This window comes from Elephas maximus, chromosome 13 (assembly GCF_024166365.1).
Source record: "Elephas maximus indicus isolate mEleMax1 chromosome 13, mEleMax1 primary haplotype, whole genome shotgun sequence".
NCBI classification, from domain to species: domain Eukaryota; kingdom Metazoa; phylum Chordata; class Mammalia; order Proboscidea; family Elephantidae; genus Elephas; species Elephas maximus.
In genome coordinates, this window is record NC_064831.1 from 95,196,298 (window position 1) to 95,221,290 (window position 24,993).

A 24,993-nucleotide genomic window follows, 5' to 3' on the forward strand; every position below is an offset into this window, starting at 1 on the left:
TTTTCTCCCCCATTATACACGCCTTAAGAGCAGAATTTAAGAGCAGAGGCACATAGTTATTGTTGCTGTCAGTTACAGCCGAGTCAGCTCTGACAGATGGCGACCCTGTCTACAACAGAACAGAACGTTACCCAGTTTTCCACCATCTTTGCAATCGTTGATGTGCTCCAGTCCATTGTTGTTGCCACCGTGTATTCTGAATGCCTTCCAATCTAGGGGACTTATCTTTCAGTACTAGCTCGGACAATAGTCTGCTGTGATCTATGGAGTTTTCACTGGCTAATTTTCAGAAGTAGAATGCCAGATCTTTCTTCCTCATCTGTCTTAGTCTGAAAGCTCCACCGAAACACGTACATCATGGGTGACCCTGCTGGTATTTGAGATTAGCCACTTGTTTTTAGATACATAATGATCTCCCTGCATGCATACAGGATAACTGCCCAAAATAAGCCCAATAGTTTAATTCCTTTGTGTTCTGATTATTTTTAACAGGAGGATACATCCCCTCCTCAGATGCTCACTTGCCCCCACAGGAGTACTTGGAAGCCTGGCCAGCATCCTCCCAAGAACCAAACTGAACCACCCAGCCCCCTAGCCCCCAGAAGCCACTGCTGCCTCTGAGCCTCCCTGGCTCTCCCCAACAGAGGGACCTTTGGGGACTACCATGGTCTGCTGGCAAAGCCTGTTCACAGCCCAGGGCCCTTGCCCAGCCCCGTCCCTGTCATCTGGGTCTGGAGAAAAGAATGTCTCCAGCCACAAAGCCAAAAGGTCTGTGCGGGGGGAGGGGGGGACCCCGGGGGGAGGGCTTCCAGAGACCATGTTCTGCAGCTGGAGGGAGGTTCCCTTCCAGAGACTGTACCCAGGGGCAGATGTCAGTAAGTGGGGCCTCCTTCCTGCAGTGACCACACAGGACCAGCACTCAGGTCCTTGTGGGGTAGAGCTGCCCTTCAGAGAAGGCCACCCTGGTGGCTCTGGGGAGGCCACCCTGCTGTCTGCCCTGGCTTCCTCCCTGGGGTGACTGGAAGGCACCCCATGGTGTATGACAAGAACAGCCACCAGCAGAGGGGCTAGAGGCCCCTGGTCATGGACCTACCTACTCCAGGGTCTGTGACACTTGCTCTGGGTGCAGTACAGAACTTGGGGCACGAGGCAAGGGTGGTGCAGAACTCGGGCCAGGCACAGCCAGAGCTGGGTGCACCATGCCAATACCATGAGCACTTTAGTATTGAAAGGAGCCTTGGCGGGGGGGCTAGAGCAGAACCCAGGAATTATGTGGGGTCGGGGACAGTGAGGAGAATGAGACCCATGGCTCCTCTCTAATTCTGCAAGCCCACACTCCCCTCCATACGGAGCTCTGATGGGAACGCAGCCCGGGGAAGGCACTGACCCCCTACGCATTTAGGAAGCAGGCCCCTCGGGACTAGGCTGTGCCCTGGGGTTGAGACAGCAGCAGAACCATGGCAGGGAGGTACCCTCTCTCCTGCGCTGATAACCATGCATAACACACAGAGAACCGCTACAGAGGGGACAGGGCCCAGGAGGAAGTGGCAGTGACTTGGTGGCCATTCCGCTGAGGAGTAGCAGGTGTCGGGGCCTGGCCCTGAGGAGACGAGCCTCTAACAATAAGTGCATGCTGTGGGGTGTTTCTGCTAAAGGGACATCACCCCAGGACCCCTTGAAGGGAGTGGGGTGCTCACTCTAGGTCAGACGGAGGCGGCTGGGATTCCAAGACAGGCTGAGACTTGGTTCCTCTGCCAGCCCCTCAGCAGGGTTGTGCCTTTGGGCCAGTCACTGCCCTTTTTCCCACCTCGATTTCCTCTTGACAAAATGGGGAAGATAATTCCTGATTCGTTTACCTCCACCACGTTTTTGCGAAGATAGGATTAAAACTACGAGTTTCGCAGATGTTAAAGGCATACACTGTGCAAGGCATTAATTAGTGAATTCCTGGCTTATATTCACATCTAACAGAAAAGACCAGTCCTTCCTGTGGATGAGGTCTGGCCAGCACAGCTGTGGCAGTGGCAGGACTTATGTGCTGTCTGGCCGGCCTGTGTGACACCCAGTAGGCTTCATGTGTTGTCCGGCAGGGCTTGTATGCCATCCGCAGGCCTCACGTGCCACCCAGCAGGCTTCATGTGCTGTCTGGCAGGGCTCATGTGCCATCCGGCAGGCCTTGTGTGCTGCCTGGCAGGTTTCCTATGTTGTCCATCAGGCCTTGTGTGCCGCCCAGCAGGCTTCATGTGTTGTCCAGCAGGGCTCATGTGCCGTCCGGCAGGCCTCATGTGCCATCTGGCAGGGCTCGTGTGCCATCCAGCAGGCCTCGTGTACTGCCTGGCAGGCTTCCTATGTTGTCCACCAGACCTTGTGTGCCATCTGGCAGGCCTCATGTGTTGTCCAGAAGGCCATGGACATGCAGGCACACTACCCTCAGAGGGCAGGGATGGCCAGAGCACACGCTGGTTGAAGTGACAGGGCTGGCCCCACCCTGGACAGTGGCCTCCCTTCACCCTCACCAACACCAGGCACAGGCCTCTTCCAAACGTGGTACCTCTGGGACGCAGGGAGGTGGCAGACCTTTTAAAACTCCTGAGGCTGACGTCATCTGAGGAGGGGCCCTGGCTGTGCCCAGAATCACCTGTGGAGCACCCGAAGGTACCGAGTCCTGGGCCCCACCCTGCGGACTCCGACTCAGTGAACCTGGGGCGGGGCCCAGGAGTCTTTATTTTATACCTACCCCCGCCCCCCAAGGTTACCCTAACTTGTAGCCAGGGTGGGGAGCACCTGGCCTCCAACAGACTAGAACTACCCACTCCCACATCATCTTAGAAACGAATCAGTTAGAAATGTCTTGAGGCCAAACCCCTCTGAAAGGGCACAGGCCAGCGCCGCCCCCGCACACAAGGGCTGGGACATGAACTGCCGGGGGACACTGCTCTGGACAACCTACCCCCAGCCCAAGGGAAAGAAAGGTTCAGATGACCCCTTCAGGGTTCCAGGCTTCACCCATGCTGCTGCTCCACCTTGGGTGCCTTGGTCATGTGCTCTGAGGACCACATGCCTTCTCAGCCAGCCTGATGCGTGCCCAGGGATAGCCGAGCAGGGCTAGATGCCAACGCCTGAGGCCACAGGACATGGGGCTCTGGTGGGAGAGGAGGCCCTCACTGTGGGTCAACCCAGGCCTGTCACCAGTTAGGGGGAAGCAGGGGCTACCCCAGCCGGAGGGCCAGAAGCCTCCACTGACCCATGCAGGCCCTCCACCTCAACCTCTGGGGAGTCTGACGAGAAAGACTTCTGTTTTCATTCTCTCCATGGTCTTGTTCTCCCCAGTAAATGTGGTCCAGAGGCACCTGACCAAAGGTCACCCCCCAAGGGGTCACTGTGATTTATATGGCCAGGAGATGGTGTCACTTTGCTGGCAAGTGCTGGTCGTCCCAGCGGCCCTCAGGGATGGGGCCTGGTAGTATTCGTGGCACCTGCTTCTGGTCCTGGCAGGTGTCCTCTCGCATCCATCTGCAGGGCAGGCACTCACGCTCACATGGCGGGGGTGTCTAGGCCTTCGCTCTGAACCCGGCTCCCACCTTCTGAGGCTGCTGCCCTGACTTCTTCCCATCATTTCTCCTATGGTCACATGACCTTGGACAGCTTGCCAGGCCTTCCTGAGGTTCATGGTCCTTCTCAACCCACGCCCCTGAGCAGATCTATTAAACACTGTCCACATTTCCCCCAAAGAGAGGATCAGCTGCCCCACTCCCTGGGAAGGGCTGAGCAACAGAAAAGACCCAAGAGGCCCACGAATGACAAAAGGCTTCTGCACAGCCCTGTCAGACTCCCCACCTCTGCAGTGGACTCTTCTGATTCCCGCCTTGCTCTGTGTTAACAGGAAACAATAGATGCAGCGGTGCCACCATGTCCTGTGGCCAGCCTGACACAGGCCTACTTCACACACAGGGAAAGGAGAAGCTGGACGCAGAGAAGAGTGTCTGCTTGGGGGGCTGGTTCCCCGGCACAGCCCTCCACTCCAACTGTGAAATGCAAAGCCAAATCACACAGCTTCACAGAGACACTAAAGCAGTTGGCCCTAATTTTTCAGTATAAATAGTTCTTTTTTTTTTTTTTTTTTTGCTTAGCTCTTGAACTAACCCTAAGCTGAGACCACCAGAGGGAGACAGAATGACAAAAGACTAAAGATACAGTTTCAAAGGAGATCCTGTCTCCCCAGAGGGCAATTTCCCCTTTTAATTTTATTTTTATGACATCCATCGCACTTACATAAGCATATGTATAATGTTATCAGTACAGCTTGGGGAAGAATAAAGAAGCAGCTTCCTCCCTGCTGGGCCCCCAGCAGCAAGAGGTAAGAAGCTTCCATTTCAAACACCCTCATCCAAAAACTCTAGGTCCTCTGACCTCTCAGCTATCCACAGAGGGAAAGGGGTGGGAGCCCCCAGAGCCATGCCTCAAAGGCCCGATCCACCCTGCTACCCTTGGTGAAAAACCTTCTGAAGGCGGGTCATGAATAGAGGTTTCCAACAAGCCAGACTGGATCCAGGTGGTGTCCTCTGGGAGCTGGGGGGCACAGACTGGTACCTACTTCTCTCTGGGGGTCTCGGTACGGAGCTAGATGGAGCCAGAGCACAGCTGCAAGATGAGACTGTGGGTATGTGGAGTGTAGCACCCACACTCCAACATAACCGAGCTCTGTGCCACAAGTGGGCACTCCCACTTAGTCCTTGACAACCCTGCAAAGTAGACCTCACTGTCCCAGTATCATAAAGAAGGGCAGCCCGTGGTGGGTCAGATGCCTTTGCCCCAGCTCACAGGTCACTGATTCATTCACATCTCAGAGCTCCAGGTGTGGAGCTGTGACGACTGAAACCATGGCACTCACGGGCTAGAGGGAGGGCTGACATCGACTCTGAGGTTATAAGGTAAACATATCATGATGGCCTACGGGGAGTGACACACGGGAAGGGCCCAGCACCAAGGATAAAGTAACAGGGGTCTGCCTCGGGAAGAATATGGACAGCTGCCCTTTGAGAGGAGGACTGAAGGATGAGAAGGAATCAACATGCCATAGAGGCAAAGGAGGAAAGAGCTTTCCTAGCGTAGGCAAGGCAGGTGCAAAGGCCCTGTGGTGGCAAGAGTGACAGGGAGTAAGATGCCTTGGAAGAGCTACAAGATGTTCAGATTGCTTGGGCACAGGAGTGAGACGGCAGTTGGAACAAGTCAAGGCTGCACAGAAAGTGCTGGCCAGATGTGAGGGCCCTAGGCTACCAGTCACTCCAGGGTATCAGTCAGGGAGGTGGCTACAGAGAGCAAAGAGCAGAGAGGAAGAAGGGCGAGCAGCTTGGAGGACATTCAGTGGTGCAGACAAGCATTGATGGTGGTGCAGAGCGGGATGGTGATGGAAAGGGGAGACCACAGCAAACAGATCCACTCTGCGGGTTACGCCGACAGGGCTAGGAGCTGGACTGGAGTATGAGGTGAGGGTGAGGACTTATAGCTGGCTGCACGGCTAATGAACAAGGTGCTGCCCGCTGAGAGGCAGCCCTGGAGGAGGATGAGGTAGAGTGGGCAATCTGTACAAGTTTCTCTGAGACCTGAAGTCTTAGGAGGAGGCACCTGGCTTCAGTAGTCCGGGTTGGTGAATGAGACTTGAGAGCCAGCTGTGTGGAGGTCCTGAGTAAAGCCACTGGCATGGGTGAAATCATCGGGGGAGGGCATGGAGTGAGGCGGGACAAGGGCCCAGGACCCAGCCATTCCGAGCTCCAGCCTCCATGTCCAGTGGTGGATAGTGAATTCACAAAGGGCATGGAGAAAGGTCTGACAGGCAGAGGACTGGGGAAGCCAGGGGCATGGGTGCCATGGAGGCCAAGGAAGGGAGGGCCTCAGAAAGGAAGGTGTGCCCACCTTCACCTTTGCTGGGGAGAGGCCACCGGCATTTATTCTTCTGTGTTCACTGGGCATCGTGACTGGGAGCCAGCTGTGGCCTGAGAGTTCTTTGGGAGGAGACCCTGAGAGCTCTTTGGGGCAGGAGTCAGCAGTGTGCTATGGAGTGTGGGTGGTCTGTGTAGAAATGAGGCAGGCTGAGAAGGAGGGGAGAAAGGTGGAGAGAAGTTATGGACAGGTGTAGGACGGGGAAGATGGGTTCAAAAGCCAGTGGAGGAGAGAGCGGAAGATACAGGACAGAGGGTAGGTCAGATCATGCAAAGTTCCAAAGCTCCAAGAGGGCCTGGCCTCAACTAGGTGGAGAGGCTGCAGCTCAATGTAACAGGAGGGAATGAGAGGCCAGAGCAGGTGATGGGGCCCATGGAAGCCACATGCCAGGCAAGCTGCCCAGCCAGCAGAAGAGCTAGCCTGGGAAGGGGCACCTAGAATGGGAAGAGGCGGCAGGAGGGGACAAATATCAGAGTCGTGTAACTCGGGCCTGGGTCGGACCTTCTGCTGGCAGATCTGGGTGGTCTCCAGGCCCTGAGAAGGCTCTGTCTGCCCCCTGCCTCCCCACCGCACTAGCCTGTCCCAGAGCAAGACTGCAACATGGTGGTAGACCGTGCCTCCAAGGACCTTGTCATAAAGGCAAGTACTCCTGGAAGGCTACCATGAAAGTGAAGACTGCGGTTTGAAAAACTGGGCCCGTGGGACAGGCACCAGACCCGTAGCCCAGGTCGCTTACCACTGGAGAAAGAGGGTTTAAGAGTCCCATAGCTCAGAATTACGTGAGTGAGAGAAAGCTGCTGGGAGGCTGCTGGGAGCAAGAGAAGTGGTAACAAGGAGTCCAGGAGAAGGGTCAAATCCAAGCTCAACATAGTGCACAGAAGTGCCCAAGACAGAGCCTAAGCATAAGCTTGCACCTTGGAAAATTATTTCCCAGAAAAAACAATCATGAATCAAAAAACTGGCAAAAATATGAAAAGACATAGCATGAGGCTACTCACCACAGCGTTACTGGTAACAGCAAGAGCTGGAGTCCACCCAAGTGTTCCTGGATAGTGCAGTCGTGTTAACCCTGGCACACCCACCCGCCCAGGGGAGCTCCGTGGCACAGTGCAGAGGGCTGCAGAGGACCTCATGCACCGCTGGGCAGAGTCTGGGTTATGGCCTATGTTCCAGGATTTAGTGTGACGTGGAAAAAGCAAGATGGAGAAGAGGGCGCACACTACACAGCCAGTTATATAAGGGGAGGGTATGTTTAGGATACAGATTTGTGAAACATTAGCAATGTTTACCTACAGCGGGAGGGAAGTGTGGAGGTGATGGGGAAAGAAATTAGACATCACTGATATACACTGTGTTGAATATTTTACTTTCAAACCACATAATTCTTTTATGTAATTACAAAACAAAGTTAGATGAAGAAGTAAATTCCTAAGAATTAAAAAAAAAAAAATGGAACAAATGAATCCAAACATGTATCCAGTTGTGACATATCCACAAAGGGAACTATTCCAGATGATTTTAAATTGATTCCATCAATTTGCTGTACTGTGGTGGCTTGCTTGTTGCTATGATGCTGGAAGCTACACCACCAGTATTTCAAGTACCAGCAGGGTCACCCGTGGTAGGCAGGTTTCAGCAGAACTTCCAGACTAAGACAGTCCGGAAGAAAGGCCTGGAGACCTACATCTGAAAATTAGCCAATGAGAACTCTACGGATCACTATAAAATACTGTCTGATACAGTGCTGGAAGATGAGCCCCCTAAATTGGAAGGCACTCAAAATACACAGCGGCCGCAACAACGGACTCAAACATAGCAACCATCATGAAGATGGTTCAGGGCTGGGCCACGTTTCATTCTGTTGTACATGAGGTCACCATGAGTTGGGAGCAGACTTCACAGCAACTAACAATGACAATGATGATGACAAAAGTGGGCTATAATCTAAAGATAACAGTAAATACAAATACATTTAAAATTGTATCTATAGTCACATGTCCTTGGCAGTGTGGGTATCCTTAATCTGAGACTGCTGTGTGATTGGTGGGATAAAACAATTATGTTGGTGTCCTTGAGAAGAGGGATTTGGGCATAGGAAAAAGAGGATACAATGGAAAAACCCTATATTCAAAAAACAAAACAAAACCCTAGAGTCCTGACAAAGTAGCAGCATTAATCATCTTAAAAACAGTGCATTAGTTATCTATTGCTGCATAACAAACTACCCCAAAATTTAGCAACTTGGCAGCCTCAGGTCCTGGCATGCTGTTGGCCAGAGATATCAGCCTCTTGTCATACCGGCCTCTGGCTAGAGCAGCTCACAAAACATCCACTTGGTTTCCTCAGAGCAAGCCAGTGAGAGAGATCAAGAAAGAGCGAAAAACACAGGAATCAGTCTTTTTGGAACCTAATCTGCCGTATTCTATTTGTTGGAATCAAGTCAAAAAAATCCAGCCCACTCTCAAGGGGAGGAGAGTACCTACAGGCATAAATACCAGGAGGCGGGGAACACTGAGGGCCATCTCAGAGGCAGCCTACATATCTACATATTTCTGACCTCTGAATCAATGACCAGATCCATAGCAATGAGCACCCACAGTACCCAGATTTTGGTTGCTAAAATAATCTCCCAGCACTCCTTGGAGAAATAACTGGCTCTAGGTCTGAGGCAAGGAATATTTAAGATAACCCCGGAATATCTAGTTATGCCAGAAAGCACGGAAGCTATCAAAGACTACTGGGGATCATTATCAGTTGGGCCTAGGAACCAACCTAGAAAGGCTCCTACTGACCAAAGATGAGACAATCTAAGCATCCATAAAGATAATAACTACAATACATTGAAACCAAACCAAAAAAACCAAATCAGCTGCTGTCGAGTCACTTCCAATCACGGCGACCCCATGTGTATCATGTGTGGAATGTTCTCCACAGGGTTTTGAATCCCTGATTTTTTCAAAAGTAAATCGCCAGGCCTTCTTTCCGAGGTGTTTTTCAGTTAGCAGCCAAGTGCATTAATCGTGTACGCCACCCCTGACTTCTGAAACACACCAACTATACTTAAATCCAAGAGGTCCTAATGATAGCGTAAAACCTCACTGGTTACCTCTAGATGCTGTTAGGACACAACCTACTAATTTGAAAAAAAAAAAAAAAAAGTTTTAGAAGGAATCAAGCATTTATCCTGTTTCTCCCTATACGAACTGTACCCAGGGTAACAAAATAGTTGATGAGGGAAAGTTTCTCTCTATAGAAGAGAATTCCAGTTAGTAAATGAAGAAGAAATAATGGAATTAGAATACCGCCATCACACAGCTTCGAAGAGTCTGGCTACTAGTCAAAAGGTCAGCAGTTCAAATCTACCAGCTGCTCCTTGAAACTCTATAGAGCAGCTCTACTCTGTCTTGTTGGTCGCTACGAGTCAGAATCGACTCGACAGCAATGGGTCTGGTTTTTTTGGTTAATTCATAGATCTAGAAAATGATCATTAATGGCTGCTAAGATCATAGAACTGGAGCTCAGTTCTACTCTGAAAAACATAGGTTTGCCACGAGTTGGAATGGATTTGATGGCAAATTTCTTTTTTCCCAAATATCACAGCAATACCTACGAGGTTATTTTGCCTTAATAGCCAAACTGGATCAGATCAGGCCCCTACATCTAACCACTATTTTACAAGACAAAGAAGACAGAGGAACATGTTAAACAACACTATGCGGGTGCCATCAGCAAAACCCAGCCTGCAGGAGACTCTACAGGAGAAATTGCAGTGCTTCTTCCACAACATCAACAAAACAGTAGCAAGAAATTAAAAAGAGAGATGGAACGGAGAACCCATAAAATAAAAGACACATAGGAGAAAGATGAAATAGATGAACCAGTCTCAATGTATGGACCTTATGGGATCCTCATTCAAACACGCAAACTGTAAACTGGGGAAAGGGAACATGGGATGGATATTTGATAACATAGAGAAATTATTGTTAATTTTATTTTAGTTGTGATAATAGTATTGGAGTAATTTTTTAAAAATGGAGTTCCTCTCTTTTAGAGATAAATATTTAAATAGGAAATGATGTGAGGTCTGAGATTTGCTTTAGAATAATCTGGGGTAGGAATGGGGCATAGATTAAGTAACATTGGCCATAAATGGGTAAAACTGGTAAAGTTTATCGTTCTATTTTATATGTTTGACATTTTTATGATAAAAATAAATTAAAAGAATGGACCTTTTTTAAAAGGTGCTTTTTTAAAAAAAGGTGTATCTCGTGATTACTGTATTTTTACACAAATAACATACGTTATTTGTGTTTTTTGCCAACCACAGAGCCCTCCTCCCAGGTATTTCCATAAGTGCGCCATGCTAATTTTCTTACATGTTGCTGTAAAAAAAAATTAGCATAGGGCACTTACAAAAATATAGGGGGGCAATGTGGTTGGAAAAAAAACTCGTAACACGCGCATTGGTTGCATAAAAATACAGTACATAACATTCCTTATGCCCTTCCCGATCCAGTTAAACATGAGGCAGAATGTAACAGCAAGAAAACAAGAAAGCAGTAAAAATCACACTTATTTGCAGATGGTATGACTCTATGCCAGAAAAAAATCTCAAGAGAACAACTAAAACTCTCTTAGAAAACATAACAGAATTCATTAAGGCTGTGGTTTCAATTTTAATACGTAAAAAAATCAATAGCTTTCTTTGTACCTACATATAGTGGCATGTGAGAACCATAATAAAATGAAGATAGCATTTACAAAAACAATACAAGGGATAAAACACTGAGGAATAAACTATCAAGACGTGTAGGATTTTTATGAACAAAACTTTATGGATGAACATAAACAAGCTTGAATAAATAGAAAGATAAATCCTTAGTTGACTAGAAAGACTCTACATTGTAAACCCAATGCCTTCTCCCAAAGAGACAAATTTAATGCAGGCCAAGTAAAAATACCAATAGGAACTTTTATTTTGTAATAAACAAATAAATATCCAAGAATATCCAGGGAATTTCTGGACAGGAATGATGGTGGCAAAGGCAGGAACTAGCCCTCCCAGGTAATAAAATGCACCATAAATCCCCAGTAAATAAAACAGCTTGGTTCTAGTACATGAATGGACAAATCAGTGTAACGGATCCAAAAACAAACGCAAATATTCATGGCAATTTACTGTATGATAAAGGTAGCATTTCAGACCAGTGAGGAAGACTCATCAAATAGCTTTGGCCACAACCGGTTAGCTGTGTGGAATAAAACGATTAAAATGGAAACTTTCCTGTATCCAGATAAATCAAATTCCAGATAAATTAAATATTTAAATATTTTAAAATAAAATCACTAAAGTTCTAAAAGAAAACTTGAGAGTTTAAAAAATAATCTTAGGAATGTGATGGTCATACCAAGACTGAAAAACTAAGTAACCTCAAAGGAAAAAGATTAATACAGCTGACTACCTCAAATATTTAACAAAATAAAAAAATATACTATAATAAATCAAAAGAGAGAGTAACTTGGGAAAAGCTTTGTGATGTAAATCTAATGACTAATTTCCTTTATATGTAAAAACCAAAACCAAACCCACTGCCGTCGAGTTGATTCTGACTCACAGTGACCCCATAGGACAGAGCAGAAATGCCCCATAGGGTTTCCAAGGAGCATCTGGTGGATCGGAACTGCCAACCTTTTGGTTAGCAGCCGTAGCTCTTAACCACTATGCCACCAGGGTTTCCTTTATATGTAAAAAAAAAAAAAAAAAAATTTTTTTTTATATGTAAAGAATAATACAAATCAATAAGAAACACCAAAAATCGAACAGAGGAATAGGTGAAGGAAACAAAGACAATGCACAGAGAAAGGAACACAACAGCTGATAGACCTATGAAAGGGTGTGTGGCTTCACTTAAGATGAAAGATATGCACGTTCAATCAGCAAGATGCTGTTCTTCACCCGTCAGACTGGGGCCAAGGTCAGACAGTCAGATGGCACACACTGCTAGTGACGGTGTGGGAACCAGCACTCGTACACAACCAAGGGCACTGTAAGATGTGGCAATGTCATCTGACAGACAGCACCATGACGGGCACCCAGCACTGTCCACCAAAGTCAGCATGCTCACAGCCTGGCACCTGGTGAGACCTAGGAACTGCTTCCATAGGAGCACTCACAGATGAACACAGACACAGCCAGAAGGCTGCTCGCTGCCGCACTGCCTGGAAGCCACCTGACAGTCAGTCCACAGCTATATCCTATGTAGCCGAATCCTCTGCAGCCACCGAAATAATTACCTGGACCCCAAATCAGCTAATGAAAACCCAACGGATCACAAATGAACAGTGTCCAGTACAGTGCTGGAAGGCGTGGCCCCTAGGGTTGAAGGCACTCAGCACACAGTGGCCGCGCCCATGGACTCGAGCATAACAACGATTACGAGGATGGTGCAGGAAGGTACGATGTTTATTCTGTTGTCCACGGGGTCACCATGAGTTGGAGCCAGCTTGATGGAAACTAACAACAAGAGTTGTCGTTTCCAAGATCTACCAATAAATGAAAAAGCAAAATGCAGGCCCGTGTGCTTAGGAAAACACCTGTCTGAAGGAAAGGGTCTGTCTACAGGCCTGCACACGTCCAGGAAAGCTTTAGGGTTCACAAGGAAATGGCTTCCACTGTGGACAGGGACTGGGGAGAAGTACTGCGGGGATTTCATTTTTAACTCACAGCCTGACTGAAGCACTATTCTGTGACATTTTTGAAAACCTCCACAGAATACTGCGTACTCTAAAGTATGCCTAACTCCACTTCCTTTTGACTGCAAACTACACAATTTTGTTTGTAAAAAGAACAAGTCATAATCCCACTTTGGAACCTCCATCTCCCTCCGGACCCACAGGGTTGCTTTATCCCTCCCCTCCTGTTAACAGCACCCCCATGCCCCAGGCACCCAGGCACCAGGCCTGTGCTGGGGCTCAGGAGCACCCACCCCGCTCTCACAGGCTGCAGAGGAGAAGGTGTGAGTTGTCATCATCTTATGTTTAACCTAAGGTTTAACCTCACCTGCTCATTGTAAGAGCAAACCAAGGTTCTGACCCTAAGTGTCACTGTATGAGGCTGACAGGTTGGCTTTATCATTGTGAGAAGCTGTAAGACAAGGGCAGGTGAGGGGCAAGCTTGGCCCAGGCCTGAAGTCCAGCGACTGGGGTCACCACATCTCCCACATGGCCAACACACAGCCTGGGGAAGCTGACAAGGTGTAGACAGGACATAAAGGACCCCGGGGCCTGAGACTTATGATCACACAGCACTTGGTGTGAGTCTAGGGCTGTTGGTAGGGTGGTGGGTGTTCAGTGGCATCTCGGAATGCGCTTTGGCTATAGGATTAAGAGGAGAACCAAGTGTGATCAACACAACACGATGCTGGTTTTTGCTATTTTGTACTGAAGCTGCGGCTGTTAGGTCTCATTGCTTCAGACCAGCACTAGTATCTTGGTTTTAATAAGCACATTTTTAGCTTCATAGAAAAGGTAGACTTTTACACATACTCGTTGTTATGGACTGAATTATGTCTCCCCCAAAAAGTTATGTGGAAGTCCTAACCTCTGTACCTGTGAATATGACTCTGGAAACAGGGTTTTCTTCTGTCACATTAATGAGTCATACCAGAGTAGGGTGGGTCCTAAACCTAATTCTTTGTCTTACAGAAAGGGCAGAATAGACACAGACACGCAGGAGGAAGACACCATGTGACGAAAGAGGTAGATGTAGCTACAGGACAGGGGTGGTGGCCACTACTAGAAGCCGAAATGGACAGAGGGCCTTCCCCTAGAGCTGGCACCCTGAATTTGGACTTTTAACCTCCTGAACCGGGAGAAAATAGATGATCACTCTTTAAAACCATCCACTTCTGGGTTTTTGTTGTTGTTGTTGTTACAGCAGAACTAGGAAACTGACACTCACTCAGAGCATGGAAGCTCTAAGCCAGGACACATGCCTGCAGAAGAGGACATTCTGGAAGTGCCCACTACTACATGGTGAACGGCAGGTCCTCTGTGCAGGTAGCACCTTCCTGAGGTGCTCCCTACAGTGTGAACCTTCCCAGTCAGAGGGCCAGCAGACCCCAAGTGCTCTCCCACAGACCGTGGTAATGGAGCTGTGCCCTCAGCTGCCTCTGATGTCAGAGGGTTTGCCTCTGGACCTGAGAGCAGCCAGGAGGCTCACACCTGGAGGGTTTTCCTCCAGTGAAGTCCTTAAACTTGAACAGTGCACTTTCCTTTCATGCAGGCTTTTCCTCACTTGCTGTAGCCCAAGCACTGCACGGACAGTCCAGGATGGCGGTGCTGAGCTCAGACTCTGAAGCCCAGGTTCCAATCTCAGCTCTGCCACTTACTACCTGGTAGTTTCAGGCAAATTACTTACCTTCTCTGAGCCTCAGTTTACTCAACTGTAGCAGTACCTATCTCTTCATGATGATTATTAACATATCTAAAACCCTTAGAACCAGGCCTGGCCCAAAGTAAGCCTGTCCTCATTATCGCTGGCAGTGGGAAAGACATGAAGGAGGGCTAGGAAAGCCGGAAATCGCCACGGGTAAGAGTTTATGCTGTAAGGTACTCAGACGTGGGTGCCTGGTCTACTGGTCTACCACCTATCAGCCATGGGACCTGATGGCACAAAATGGACCTACAGCACAGGGACTAAAAAAACTAAGCACCCAATAAACATTAAGACATCATTTTAATTGTTAACATTTACCTGATCTGAAATAAGGCATGAGCTGGGACCATTAAGACTCATTAAACTTGTACGAAGTTTTCGCTCCAGTGTGGCTTCTCAGGCATGGATGAGGGGGAGGCTTGTCCTGCTGTTAGAGTCACACAGAGTCTTCTCAGATCATCAGATGTGCAACTTCAGGTCTCGGTAACTCTCCCAGATTTTCCTACACTTGAAACGCTCACCTGCTGAACAGGGTGGTGTAGCAAACACTGAGGGCCTGCTCACTCCACACTCAGTCCCAGACCTTCTCCCCAGCCTTGTGCAACTCCAAATACTCGATTCTCCAGTAAACACAGAGGACCAGGGGTCTGGTCATGTGATACTGCTCTGGCTGATGAGAGACAAGGAGAAGTCTGTAGGGAGGTCTTCAAGTTCTACTAAACATTCAGGTTCACAGTGTCTCCTAAGGCCCAACTAGGATGTGGCTGCACACTTAGAAGGGCACAAGGGAGGGACCACATTTTGCCAGCAGGACTCCTCTGCAGAAGTCCTGGCAGATATCCACACGGTACCACACAGCCATCCAGGAGCCAGCCAGCTTGCGTGTGAGGGTATGAAACACCCGTCAAGGAGGGGGCATGGAAACCATTCTGATTTAAGAGCCTCATGTTCCCAGAAGCCAGCATCTCTTGTAACCACTCCATCAGTGTAGCTTCCAGGGTCCCCTCCAAGGATATGCCCAGTTACCAGAGTTACCACTCAGAGATGCCCAAACTCTGGTGCCCAGCAAGGATTATAGTTCTTCCATCTAGATACAGGCTCCCAACCAGAGCTGTTTTTACCATAAGCAATATTGTCTCATGACATAGCTGACACACCACCTTTTAGGATACCAGGAGACTACAGTAGGAGAGTTAATGGAGGGTCAAATTCTCATGCAGAGAATCCATTAACCCTTTGTCCACAGGAAACACTTGCTTTCCTACTAAAAAGGGGGTGATACACAGTTGATGTAGACTTTTGCCCTTCTCCCTTTGTCTTCCTGCCTGGAACAGGAAGTGATGTCTAGAGCTGGGCTGACACTGTGTGACAATAAGATGACAACCCTGAGGAGGAGGCCAAAGGAAACAGAAATGATGATCCTGATATCATGAAGCCATTGAGCCAGCAGCCACTCAGCTCTAGACTTCTTTATGCAAGACAAATACTTTCTTTGTTTATAAGCTAATGCTATGTGGGCATTTTGTTACTTGCAACCGAATGCATTTCCACATTCATGACATTCTGGAGTTTTTCATCATTACGATTATCTGTTCTTTTGGTGAATGGGGCCTTTGGTCCATGAAGGCTCTGCTAAATATGAATTCTCTGATACTACGGGACGTGCTTTTGCTTAGGGTCTCTATTTACACAGCAGCCAAAGGGCCCTTCTCCTCTAGGAACAACTCCAAATTAAGGTTGTCCACAAACAGTTTTCACCAGCTTCAATCGGTCTGAGCCAACCAGTGTTTTGAGTTAGGCTGCAACAGGACAGAGAAATGGGCCTTCCAGAATGCTAGAAAGCTGGATGCAGAGATATAACCCCAGGCACCTGGGCACTGACACTGCTTCCTGATCCCTCTCCACTCCCCTCCCCTGCAGATGGGAGGTTGCATCCATAAGACCCCACCTCACTAGACAGTGTGATGGCACACTCCCACCCTGGCATTCTGGCTTCCAACAAAAGTGGAGCTGAGATGTGCTACATCTACCCATTTATCAGGTAAGCAGATCCTACAAATCAGGAGCCTAACCAGACCCTGCCCTGGGGGCTGAGGTGGGCATGGTCTCTTTCTGTCAATCAATAAAAGACAGTTGCTCTTAAGTCAATTCCAACTCTTGGCGGCCCCATTTGTGTCAGAGTAGAACTGTGCTCCGTAGGGTTTTCAGTGGCTGATTTTTCAGGTGATCGCCAGGACCTTCCTCTAAGTGCCTCTGGTTGGACTTGAACCTCCAAACATTTTGCATTTGAGCATGTTAATCATTTGCACCACCCAGGAACTCATGCCTTAAAAACTGTAGCTAGCCAGTTGAGTCAAAATCATCATGACCTGTTGTGATATGATGAAAACCAGCTTGAACCAGTTAAAGCTTACTTAAACCCACATTTAAACTGCTAGGCAAAACTCCTGTATGCCTGTTTGAGTTGGTTAAATTAGGTTCATGTCTATTTGGATTGTAAAATATTGGCTCCAACAGTTTAAAACCATTCTTATCCAATTTGAGCAACACTGAGCCAGCCTACAGCAGTCAAAATTGGTTTGAGCCAGTGAATCTATTTTGAACCAGTTTGAGCTAATTGAGCCTAGCTCAAACGAGTTCCTTGAAGGGAAATTTGGGGGGCTTCCGTTCTCAGATTTCAGTTCTCTGCTAAGTACGAAAACCAGAGTGGGAAAGGTTTAAAGTCATTTATTTCTGAAGATGAATATACCTTGTCCTATAAATGTTCAAAGAAATTACCAGCTTACTGAACGAAGAAGTAAAATTCATACTGTTTATTATAACACACCAGCAGGGGCAGGAAACATCATGCCAGCAATGAAAAGAATTCTAGTTAAGAGGCTTTTCACTCTGAAGTTGGACCACTATAAGCAATCTCCAGAAACTCCTAAAGGAGCCCCATGAGGCTACTAGACACACTCAGACAAAGCAAATGTAGCCCTGATAGTGCCAAGCAGGCTTCTCCCCACACCAAAAAGTGAAACAGAACAGAGCCATCAGTTGTGTTCCTTACAGAATGCTGAAATGTAGTTATTAACCCCCACAAAAAATAAAATGAAATAGAAGAAGGGAGGGCAGAAGGGGATGCAGATTCTAAAAAAAAAAGAACAACAACATCTTGAACACGGATGCAATTATATCCACCACGGTCAAAAGTGTTATTTCATAATAACTGCATAAACAGGCACATTTTAATCTATTAACTCAACCGTCAGGGTCATGTGTGATGCAGTTAGTCAGGGTGTAAGTAAACGACATGTCGACTGTGCCCTGCCTTGAAGCAGACCAATCAGCTGGGCCTCCCTCCCTACTAACTGGCCTACACAGCCCTCAAGTAATCAAACGCCTAAGCATCTCGCGCTGTGACAGCACCATCTTCACCCTGGAGGTGTGCTTTCCACGCAAGATTTGCAGGATAAACAAAAAGTACCCACCCACCAAGAGAGAAAATTCAAAGTCACTTACCAGCCACAAAACTTGGAAATGACGCCACCTTCTTTGTCTGTTTTGAAATAGGGAAAAATAAAACACATGACAGTTGTAACAGATGACATCTGAAGTGAAAAGCTAAACCCCATGAGTGCCTGGTGTTCTCCTGAGGTCAACTCTACACAGCAAACTTCAGTCTCATTCAGGCAACGTGATGTTGGGAGGGGGCCCGTGTAATCAGTTCCCAGTGGAAAGCTTGGGGCACACAAGCCCACTACCTACACCTAAGGACCCTCGAATTGGCATGACACTGCCAGAAGGGAGCCTAGAAACCACCCAACCCAGTGGCCCTCACACAAGCAGCATCAGAATTGCCGGACACATGTCTAAATGCAAGATAAAGGGAGTGGACTCCACGCCATGGGTGGCCATGCCTTCTTTTCATCAGCATTAAAAAATCTCATCCAAACTGTGTTCCCCAGAGAAGGTAGGTAACTTCATTAAGGCTTCATTTTAATAGTTTTTACCACAGCATGCTTACTTTACTAAAGATTGTTTTTTAAAGTCTTGTTGTTGGTTTAGAACAGTGGTTCTCAATAGGAATGATTTTGCCCCCAGGGGACATCTGGCAACGTCTAGAGGCAGTTTTGGAGCTCTGGTGATGCAGTGGTTAAGAGCTTGGCTACTAACCAAAGGTCAGCAGTTCGAATCCACCAGTCACTCCTTGGAAACCCCATGGGGCAGTTCTACTCTGTCCTGTAGGGTCACTATGAGTCAGAATCATGTCAACAGCAACGGGTTTGGTTTTGGGGTTTGGAAACAGTTTTGGTTGTCTTGCCTGGGGAAAGAGGGTCCTACATACTTAACAAGTAGTGGGAAGAAACCAGGAATGCTGCTAAACATCCTACAGTGCACAAGACAGCTCCCACATCAAAGAATCATCCAGGTTGAGATGTCAATTGTGCCAGTGTTGAGAAGCCCTGGTTTAGAACCCGGTCATCAGGCCATGCAGCAGGATGAGTTTCTGCCATGCGCCATCAGCAATACCTGGACACACCACGGTGTCGTCCTGAACCAGCAGAAATGGCCCTCATCTCCTCCCCTACAGGGACACCCTGGCTGCCCTCTCCCCCAGGCACTTGGTGGGATGGGAACATCAGGGAGAGGGTGGGTAAACAGGCCACCATGGTGAGCAGCTCCAACAGTAGGGCCCTCGGAACTCCCATCCTTAAGAAAAATTACCTCTGGAATGTTGTTATTGTCAACAGGTCCATTGAGGTCGGAGCGTTGCTGCTTCCTTGGCTGCTCCAAACCATTGCAAACCTGGAGACCAGGAAGTGAAAAACGGTGTGTTTATATGCTAGGCAAATAAACCAGGATACAAGACCGGATAACACATACACGTACAGACATGCAACATGATACCAACTTTGTAAAATGCACGTGCACGTATGTATGTATGTAATGTAGTTGCATGTATGAGTATATATTTTATCTTTAAACTTTTCTTCAGTTAACATGTTTATTTTTAGACTTCTAAAAAAAGTTTTTAAAATCATATTTTTAAAAAACCTAAATTTTCCATTGAGAACAAATCCAAATCAGACAATCTAATTTGCCCCAAAGATATTTCTTCCTAAGTCTTCTCTTAAAGAAGACCTTAAGTCATAATCTCCTTTATTCAATAAAATGTAAGGTTTAGGTCTTCAAAACTGGCCCAGTAATGTACATCATGATAAATTGAGAAAAGATAGAAGTTGCCAAGGATTTCATTTTACTTGGATCCACAATCAACACCCATGGAAGCAGCAGTCAAGAAATCAAAAGACATACTGCCACAAAAGACCTCTTTAAAGTGTTAAAAAGCAAAGATGTCACTTTAAGGACTAAGGTGCACCTGACTCAAGTCACAGTATTTTCAATTGCCTCATATGCATGCGAAAGCTGGACAATGATTAAGGAAGACAGAAGAATTGAAGCCTTTGAATTGTGGTGTTGGTGAGGAATATTGAATATACCATGGATTACCAAGAGTCAACAAATCTGTCCAGGAAGGAGTACGACCACAATGCTCCTAGAATCAAGGATGGTGAGGCTTTGTCTCATATGCTTTGGACTTTGTTATTAGGAGAAGCACTCCTTAGAGAAGGACATCATGCTTGGTAAAGTAGAGGGGCAGCAAAAAAGGGGAAGACCCTCAGTGAGATGAACTGACACAATGGCTGCAGCAATGGGCTCAAGCATAACAATGATCATGAGGATGGCGAAGGACTAGGCTCTGTTCTGCTGTACACAGTTGCCAGGAGTCGGAACTGACTCAATGATACCTAACAACAACATATTTTTTCTACTTATGCCACCTTGAAGCCAGAAGCCAGATCGAATTTGAGCAACTCAATCTGAAACCACTGTCCAAAGAATTAAAAGGGGTCTGGTGAAGCAGCATATTAAGTCAAGTTCTAGAGCTTTCTGGAAATAAAATATCAGTCAGTAATATGATAATGATGACAATAATGCTGATGATGAAGCTACATTTACCTATTGCTTTAGGGTTAACAAAGCCCTTCCATGTAAGAGATGGATATTCCTACTCCAGCTTTATAGGTGAGAAAACTTGGCTCCAAGTGTTGGAGTTAACTGCCAGGCTCCCCCAGAGCTTAGGTGATACAGCAAGGTGTAGCTACCAGTCCTTCTCCCTACCCTGTCCTGTGACGGTCATGTTCCTTGATGTAAGTTAAGCTCCCTGGGGTGGAGGGTGGGGGGTACAGAGAAAAGGTGAAGTGAAGGGCCTGGCCTCACACTCCCAGCCCTGAGAACTAAAGTGACACACACAGAACAGCCAGAAGAATTGGTAGCAAAGTGCACATCCCTGAGTACACACACCACTGGGCTTCAGAGGCAGAGGGGATGGAAGGAGATGGAATGGATAGAGCTGGCCTTTAGGGAAAGGCCTTTGAGGGTGGGGAGGATTTCAACACAGAGGAAAAGGGGAGGACATCGCCACATTCCATGAGAAATCCGGCTGCATGCTGCACAGGGCTGGCCTTCTTGGAACTGCGGAGTGCCGAGGACAGCAGAGCCCAGGAAAGTCAGATGTGGCCAGACCCTGCCTCCCAGCCCTCTGCTAGAAGCCCAAAGGACTGTCCCTGACCCTGAGGCCTGAGAGCTCCCAGGTGGCCCTGCCCTCTGTCTGCTGTCCTGGTATGTCCCAAGGCAAAGCTTCTAGCTTGTGTGTGCCTGCTTGCATGCTCCTGGGTCCTTCATAATCCTCCTTCCCAGATGCTGACCTGATCCCTCCCCAGACAAAGAGGCTGGGATCCACTTGGGGCTCCACTCCCTAGTGATACCAGTGCTGACCAAGCTGAGTGATGGTGCCCTTTTCTGCAGGGCTGGGGCTGACCCCGGGGCCACTCCTGGAAGGCCCCTTCTAGGACAGCCTTGTTCTCAGAACTACTCCCAACTGCCCCCACCCTGGCTCCACACTTCCTGTTATGACCAAAGCACACCAGGCAAAATTTCCCAAGAGGAGATGGCATAAAAATGTCCCCCACATGCTGCTCACATCCTTCTTAAGAAAATTTCTGATTTGGGACACTCCCCTGGACAATTTGCCATTGGACACATGTCACTATTTCAAGGTCTACTTGGAGCATGTCACTAGTTTATCATCTTGTCTGAAAGTTCTCTGATATAACCTTCCCAAGACCAAGTTCATAGATTCTATTCCTGGAAGCCTACATCACTGTACTAGAAACTGGACTGGTACTAGTAATTTCCAGAAAAAGCCAAAGAAACTTACTAACCAACAGAAACTGGCTAACAACACCACTTTTACAAGTGTTACAACTCAGGGAGGAATCTAATTTTTCAGGGGGAGGAAGGGCCAGGCTGCAGAGCCATGGACTCTCATTATAGTGCCAGAAAGCACCACGGGAAAAGACATGGCAGGGCTATTGCTTGACTTATGGTACCTTTGGCAACAGAACAGGCATCCCAGTAGCGGAGCCAAGATGGCAGAATAGCCAAATGCTTCCTGCAATCTCTCTTATAACAAAGACCTGAAAAAACAAGTGAAACGATTATATTTATGACAAGCTAGGAACCCTGACCATTAAAGGCAAAGTTACAAAACAGACCAAGTGGCAGGGGGAGGGAGAGACGGTTCAGAAGCGGAAAGGAGTTATCAGACCTGAATCACTGGGATCCCTCAGGCACCATTTCCAGGAGTGGCTGCAGTGGGCTGGTAGTAGCATTAGACCTCAGTTTTCTCAGGGAGAAGCAGCCAGCAGCACAGCCTACTCGCACCTCCGGAACCAGAGAATAACGGTGCAGTTGGCAAAAGCTAAGTACTTGTGTATATTTTAACATGCCCCCAGGCCCCAAGCCAGCTTCAGTGGCTGTTGATTTCCCTGGGCCTGAGATAAGCCATGTTGAGTGCCCAGAGCCATTCTCCAGGCCTTGGAGTAGGAACAAATTCACAATTGGGTGAAAAGATAATTTGTCAGTTCTACTAACTGGGGGAGCTCAGGACACAAGTAGCTCCTGTCCAGGCATAAATGCTCCGTGGACTTTGAATAACATTCCCCCCTGCATGGACTTGTGTGGGCCTATTTCAGGAGAATAGGCCCTTGTTGGCAGACTACAAGTTTCAGTTGTGCGGTGAAGAGGTGGGTGCCTGATATTTGACACCACTTTGCCTGTTAACAGGGTCCTCACCTACCCACATCAGAGGCATAAGGACTGGTGATTCCGCACAGGTCACCCAGCCATCTGCAACAGGGGCCCAAGGATAACTGGTACCTCCCAGTCTTTACAACCAAAAGCACTGGGTGCCCATGGTCCACTTGCAGAACCCACCCACCTGTACACTCTAGGTAATAGGGAGACTCTTTCCTCAAAGACACCTGGGGGATGGTTCTCAGCCCTCTGCCTTGTTCAGAGTGTGACCCTTGCTGCAACCAGATACCGGTACCTACACCAAACACCTCTGATCCTCTAAGATTGTAGGACACAACCAGTACCACACATTTGATGATCAGCTACCTGGACACCTGAGCTGAAGTCATAAAAGAAAACTGAATGGACTCCTAGACTGATATACCTGATAACACCTCTAGCCATCTGGTGATAGGACGTCAGAGCTTCAAAGGCGAAAATAATCAAGCTACCTCACTCAAACAACCCATTTGGGCATATCAAAACAAACCAAAGCAAAAAGCTATGGTACAGTAAGCAAGCATAAAATAAACTAATACAATAACTTATAAATGGCTCGGAGACAACAGTCAACATCAAGTCACATAAAGAAACAGACTGTGATCGCCTCAACAAGCTCTCAAAACAAAGATTCGATGCATCTTCTAGATGAAGGTGACTTCCTGGAATTACCAGATGCAGAATTCAAAAGATTAATATACAGAACTCTTCAAGATATCAGGAATGAGATTAGGAAGGAGATCAGTTAACACATAGAACAAGCCAAGAAACACACAGATAAAGCAGTTGAAGAAATTAAAAAGGTTATTCAAGAACATAATGAAAAATTTAATGAGTCGCAAGAATCCCTAGAGAGACAGCAATCAGAAACTCAGAAGATTAACAATAAAATTACAGAATGACACAACTCAATAGTAAGTTAGAGGAGCAGAACTGAGCAAAGGGAAGGCAGAATTGCTGAGCTTGAAGATAAAGTGCTTTGCACCAATACATTTGAAGAAAAATCAGATGAAAGAATTTTAAAAAATGAAGAAACCTAAGAATCATGTGGGACTCTATCAAGAGAAATAACCTACGAGTGACTGGAGTACCAGAACAGCGAGGGACAACAGAAAATACAAAAAGAATTGCTGAAGATTTGTTGGCAGAAAACTTTCCTGATATCATGAAAGATGAGAAGATATCTATCAAAGATGCTCATTGAACTCCATCTAAGGTAGATTGTAAAAGAAAGTCACCAAGACATATTATAATCAAACGTACCAAAACCAAAGATAAAGAGAGAATTTTAAGAGCAGCTAGGGATAAACAAAAAGTCACCTACAAAGGACGGTCAATAAGAATAAGCTCGGACTACTCGGCAGAAACCACGCAGGCAAGAAGGCAATGGGATGACTTACATAAAGCATTGAAGGAAGAAAACTGCCAGCCAAGAATCACATATCCAGCAAAACTATCTCTCAAATATGAAGGTGAAATTAGGACATTTCCAGATAAACAGAAGTTTAGGGAATTCATAAAAACCAAACCAAAACTATAAGAAATACTGAAGGGAGTTCTTTGGTTAGAAGATCAATAATATCAGGTATCAAACCAAGACTAGGACACTGGACAGAGCAATCAAAGGTCAACCCAGACAGGGAAATCACAACAATAAAACAAGATTTAAAAAAACACCCAAAACAGGGGAACAGCAATGTTATTATGCAAAAGAAGACAACATTAATACAATAAAGAGGGACTAAGAAATGTAGTCATAGATCTTTCATATGAAGAGGAAGACAATGTGATATAAAGAAATAAAAGTTAGGTTTAAACTTATAAAAATAGGGGAAAATATTCAGGTAACCACAAAGGAGGCTAACTATCCTACTCGTCAAAATAAAATACAAGAAAAAAATAGAGACTCAGTAGAAACAAAATCAACAACAAGGAATAAGAGGAAACACAATATATAGAGATAAACTACTCAGCACAAAAAATTAAGTGGGAAAAAGAAGGTGTCAACAACACACACAAAAAGACATCAAAATGGCAGCACTAAACACATACCTATCCATAACTACACTCAATGTAAATAGGCTAAAAGCACCAAAAAAGAGACAGAGAGTGGCAGAATGGATAACAAAAACATGATCCATCTATATGCTGCCCACAAGAGACACACCTTAGACTTAGAGACAAAAACAAAGTACAACTCAAACGATGGAAAAAAATACATCAAGCAAACAACAATCAAAAAAGAGAAGGAGCAATATTAATTTCTGACAAAATAGACTTGAAAGTTAAATCCATCAGAAAGGATAAGGAAGGATACTATATAATGACTGAAGGGACAATATACCAAGAGACTACAACTGTATTAAATATTTATGCACCCAATGACAGGGCTGCAAGACACATAAAACAAACTCTAACAGCACTGAAAAGTG

General features: G+C 46.8%; 1 protein-coding gene across 10 annotated transcripts in view; it reads right to left on the reverse strand.

Annotated features, from left to right (window-relative positions):
- Positions 1-24,993, reverse strand: part of APBA2 (amyloid beta precursor protein binding family A member 2) — a 336,162-nt gene that overhangs the window by 37,174 nt on the left and 273,995 nt on the right. For all 10 annotated transcript variants that reach the window (XR_007519919.1, XM_049906021.1, XM_049906020.1 and 7 more), the window contains 2 exons: positions 19,088-19,168; positions 17,882-17,918 (listed from right to left, as the gene is read on the reverse strand). Coding sequence is in view for 9 of the 10 variants with exons in the window: in XM_049906021.1 (XP_049761978.1) it covers positions 17,882-17,918; positions 19,088-19,168 (118 nt within the window). In the remaining variant the exon portion in view is untranslated. The remainder of the gene's footprint in view (positions 1-17,881; positions 17,919-19,087; positions 19,169-24,993) is intronic.